At 35.1% G+C, this 3950-nt stretch overlaps 1 protein-coding gene across 1 annotated transcript in view; it reads left to right on the forward strand.

Annotated features, from left to right (window-relative positions):
* The first annotated feature begins 416 nt into the window (after nt 1-416).
* Nucleotides 417-3950, forward strand: part of LOC110028676 (berberine bridge enzyme-like 22) — a 22034-nt gene continuing 18500 nt past the window's right edge. The window contains exons 1-3 of the mRNA XM_020730624.1: nt 417-662; nt 905-1052; nt 1285-1421. Coding sequence (XP_020586283.1) covers nt 417-662; nt 905-1052; nt 1285-1421 — 531 coding nt within the window. The remainder of the gene's footprint in view (nt 663-904; nt 1053-1284; nt 1422-3950) is intronic.

Genomic DNA, 3950 nt, shown 5'->3' on the forward strand with positions numbered 1-3950 from the left:
ATATATATATATATATCTATATATACATACATATATAGATATATATATATGTATGTATGTATGTATGTATGTATGTATGTATGTATGTATGTATGTATGTATGTATGTATGTATGTATGTATGTATGTATGTATGTATGTATGTATGTATGTATGTATGTATGTATGTATGTATGTATGTATGTATTTATGTATGTGTGGGCAATGGAGTTGGCTATGCCTCCCTCTCGATTCTGAGATTTCTTGTGCTTCCCTTTATGGCTTTGGTGATTTGTTTCTTGTCTCTCTTGCTCTTTTTAAGTGTTTCTCTGGTGTTATTTTAGTTTCTTGTGTGGTTTTTGGACTTTTGGGCGTTCCCGAGCACTCGAAATTTAAAAATCCTTAAAATAGTTTATTATTCCATTGGTGCCTTTACTCATGGTTGCACCTAACCATCCTTTGCCTCCCTCTGTTGATTCTCCTTTTGTCCCCAAACAAATTTCTTTTGCTGATGTTGTATCTATCAATGCTGGTTTTGGTAGTGAATCAGTGGAAAACCTAGTTTTTCCTCATGATTCATATGATGGTAAATGTGATTGCTCTTTGGTTAAAAAGGCTAGCAAAAATGGGGGAAAATCTGCACTCTATGTATATGAAAATGAAGTACCTAACCAACTAAATCTTGTAAGTTTACACTAGTGGGCAAATTTCAATGAGTTACCGACATGACAGGAACTAATCACAGACCCCTCTTACTAACTATCTTAGTTACAGACATCAGTGTGAAATCTCCCTTCGGCTATTTCAATTTTTGGTCAGAACATAAAGACTTTCGAGGTTGTGAATTATGTTTGGTGCACTACAATATATGACAGTCATTGGTTTAAGCTTTGGCAACTTCAAAAAATTTTTGCCAATGCTTTAAGGAAATGGAATTGAGAATGTTTTGGAAATCTCAGTCTTCAAGTCAGTCAAGTGAACGACAGGTTGTAGACATAGTAGAAGCTGTGAATAGAGAGGAGGCTACTGAACAGGAACTTCATGAAGCTAATGCCAAGTTACTCATTGTCATAAGTTTGGAAGAATAGTTTTTACAACAAAAAGCTGTTGATAACAAGTTTACTGATAATGACATAAATTCTAAATATTATCATGTTGTTATAAATGAAAATGGATGTTGGATTACTGATCCTCAGCAGATTGCAACTAATGTTGTCAACTATTTTCCAAGCTTCATGAATCAATCCCATAATGAACATAAAGAAACCGATCCAACACTTTTTGCAGATTATATAATTGTTACCAGACACCTTCAACTCACTCCCTCCCAATGAAAAGGAAATCAAGAAGGCTCTGAACTCCATTGATAGTAGTAAAGCTACTGGATTTGATGGACGTGTTGCAGACTTTTATAAGAGGTTATGGGATACTGTTAAACAAGAGGTAAAATTGGTTGTGCAAAGTTTTTTCTTAGGGGAGGACTCTCCAAAATATTTCACAACCACTACCAGCACTGTATAATTCCCAAATAAAAAGTCAAACTAGATGGGATGATTACAACTCAATCAGTCTTACTAATGTAATTACTAAACTAATCAGTAAAATCTTGGTTAGCAGGATCCAAACTTACTAAAGTAATTACTAAACTACACGTACTCTCCTAATCAATCAGCTTTTTGTCAAAGGAAGAAATATACCAAATAATGTCTTTTTAGCTTACGAATTATTAATTAATTTAGAAAAACTCTGTAGAGGAAGCAATTTAATCTTTAAACTAGATCTTAAAAAAACATATGATATTATTAGTTGGAATTTCATACTTGAGGTGCTTAAAGCAAGAAGCTTTCCCAAAGAATCTTTGTAGTCTCAATACAAGCATAAGAAATATTGCAAGGATAACCACCCCCTCAAGGTACTAAAGAAGTTGGGTGACTCCAAAATTTGGGTGAGCTTACTTAAAAATTAAAGAACATGCAGAAGATTATTTCATTTGGGATGTTGGTTAGACTAATATTGATTTTTGGCTTGATAACTGACAGTTGGATGGTAGAATTCATGATCAAAATCAGACCAATCTTATGCCAAACCTCAAGGCATTTGACTGTTGGAGAAATGACCAATGGGACTTGAACAAGTTCAGAAATTTGGTAAATCATGGGAGAATCAAACAATTTTTTTATATTTCAATCGAAAGCAGTAAAAAAAGATCAGTCGGTGACAAGAACACTGCCAGCCAATCTATAGCCAAGTACACTTACTATATAGAGTTTAGTTGGCAACAGGTAGAATGGGGGGACATTACCTGACATAAATGTCTAACACCATCCATGCCATTTTTTTGTTGGAGCCTATTTATGAAAATCCTACCAACATATGACATTCTGAAACTAAACGGACTAAGGGTTCTTCATGGTGCATACTATATAGAAGGGAGGAAGAAGATTTAATCCATCTTTTGATTAAGTGCAAATTTACAAAAATTGTATGGCGAAAGGTTTCATCCTACCTCAATATGGACATATATGTTTGTTTGTTGTGAGGAATGGAAGGAGTAAGTTAGATGTCATTCCTCTCATTATAGTTTGATTTATCTAGATGGCCAGGACTAACTTTAAACACGAAAATAGAAGGGTGACTGATTTGGAAGTATCATCACATTGTTTGTTAAACTCAAGAATCTTAGTTTACCAGATAAAGTTTGCACAAAATCTAATACTGGTGGAAATAACACGACTAAAGAAGAACCAGTTACAACAAGTTTTTTGGAGGAGACCCAAGTCCCCTTGGATCAAAATAAATACTAATTTGATTCATATAATAGCCTCTACTGGAATGGGGGGTGTCTTCAGAAACCATACTGATAAATGTTTATTATTTCTCCAATCTCTTATATATGTCGATGGGGCTTTGGAAGCAGAAGTTATAGCAACATATTAGGCAATCAAAATTGCAATTCACATGCAGTGGAAGTATATACACATAAAAGGGATTTTTTTCTATTAATTAATACAAATGATCAAAGTTCAGCTAGCACTCCCTAGAAGCTTACACACTAGTTGAAGAAGATTAGAGCAGTATCTACAAATATTCAAGTTTTGTGGAGCTACATTCCAAAAGAAGGTAATCAACAAATAAATTGGCTTGCTACAACATGTAATTCCACTCGTGTCACAACTATTAGTAACTTTCCAAGTCCTATTTTAAAGTTTTGTTACACGGAGATTTGCTTGATATCCCATATATTAGATGAAAGCCATGTAAACCCATTTTGATAAAATAAATGTTTCTCTTTGCCAAAAAAAAAAAGAGAAAAAATGCATGTATGTGTGGGTGTGTATGTATATGTTAGATTCAGATCTGTCCCGTAGACTGTGCCCAAGGTATAGAGCGTGAATTCGAGGGAAAAATAGAGAGATTTGTTCCATCCGAAGATAAAGAGAGATATTCCTGGGCTCTTTGGCTCCTTTTATTCCACTAGACTTGAGGGTTACGAGTGGCCCAAAAAAGGGGAGAGTACCCTTTACATGGGGGTTGAGAGAGAGAGCCTATGGACCTCTTTACATACGACAAGATTCTTCTATTTATAGAAGTTATAATGAGGGGAAAGTAAGATTACAAATATGTCATTGCATTATGGAGAGTGGACAGGGCTGTTCGGTCCTTTCCTTGCTAGGATTTACCAATTTGGAGTGAATTCGTTGCTATGACTCGTTGGCGTCGAGTGGAAAACCCAATTTGGCAGGTCGGCGAAAAATGGCCTGCTAAAGAAGCCGGTTAGTTGGCCGTTGGTTGGTGGGTGACCCAATGTGGCTGGCTGAAGGTGGTCGGCTGGTGTTTTTGAGGTGGTCGACCACCCTTGGCTGGCTAGTTGAAGAGAAAATTGTAGGTGCGATACTGACGATATATATATATATATATATTTATTTTTTTTTTTTTTTTTTTTTGAATAAAGTAATTGATGCATTTGTATAT

This window comes from Phalaenopsis equestris, unplaced genomic scaffold, assembly GCF_001263595.1.
Source record: "Phalaenopsis equestris unplaced genomic scaffold, ASM126359v1 Scaffold000522, whole genome shotgun sequence".
Lineage (NCBI taxonomy): Eukaryota > Viridiplantae > Streptophyta > Magnoliopsida > Asparagales > Orchidaceae > Phalaenopsis > Phalaenopsis equestris.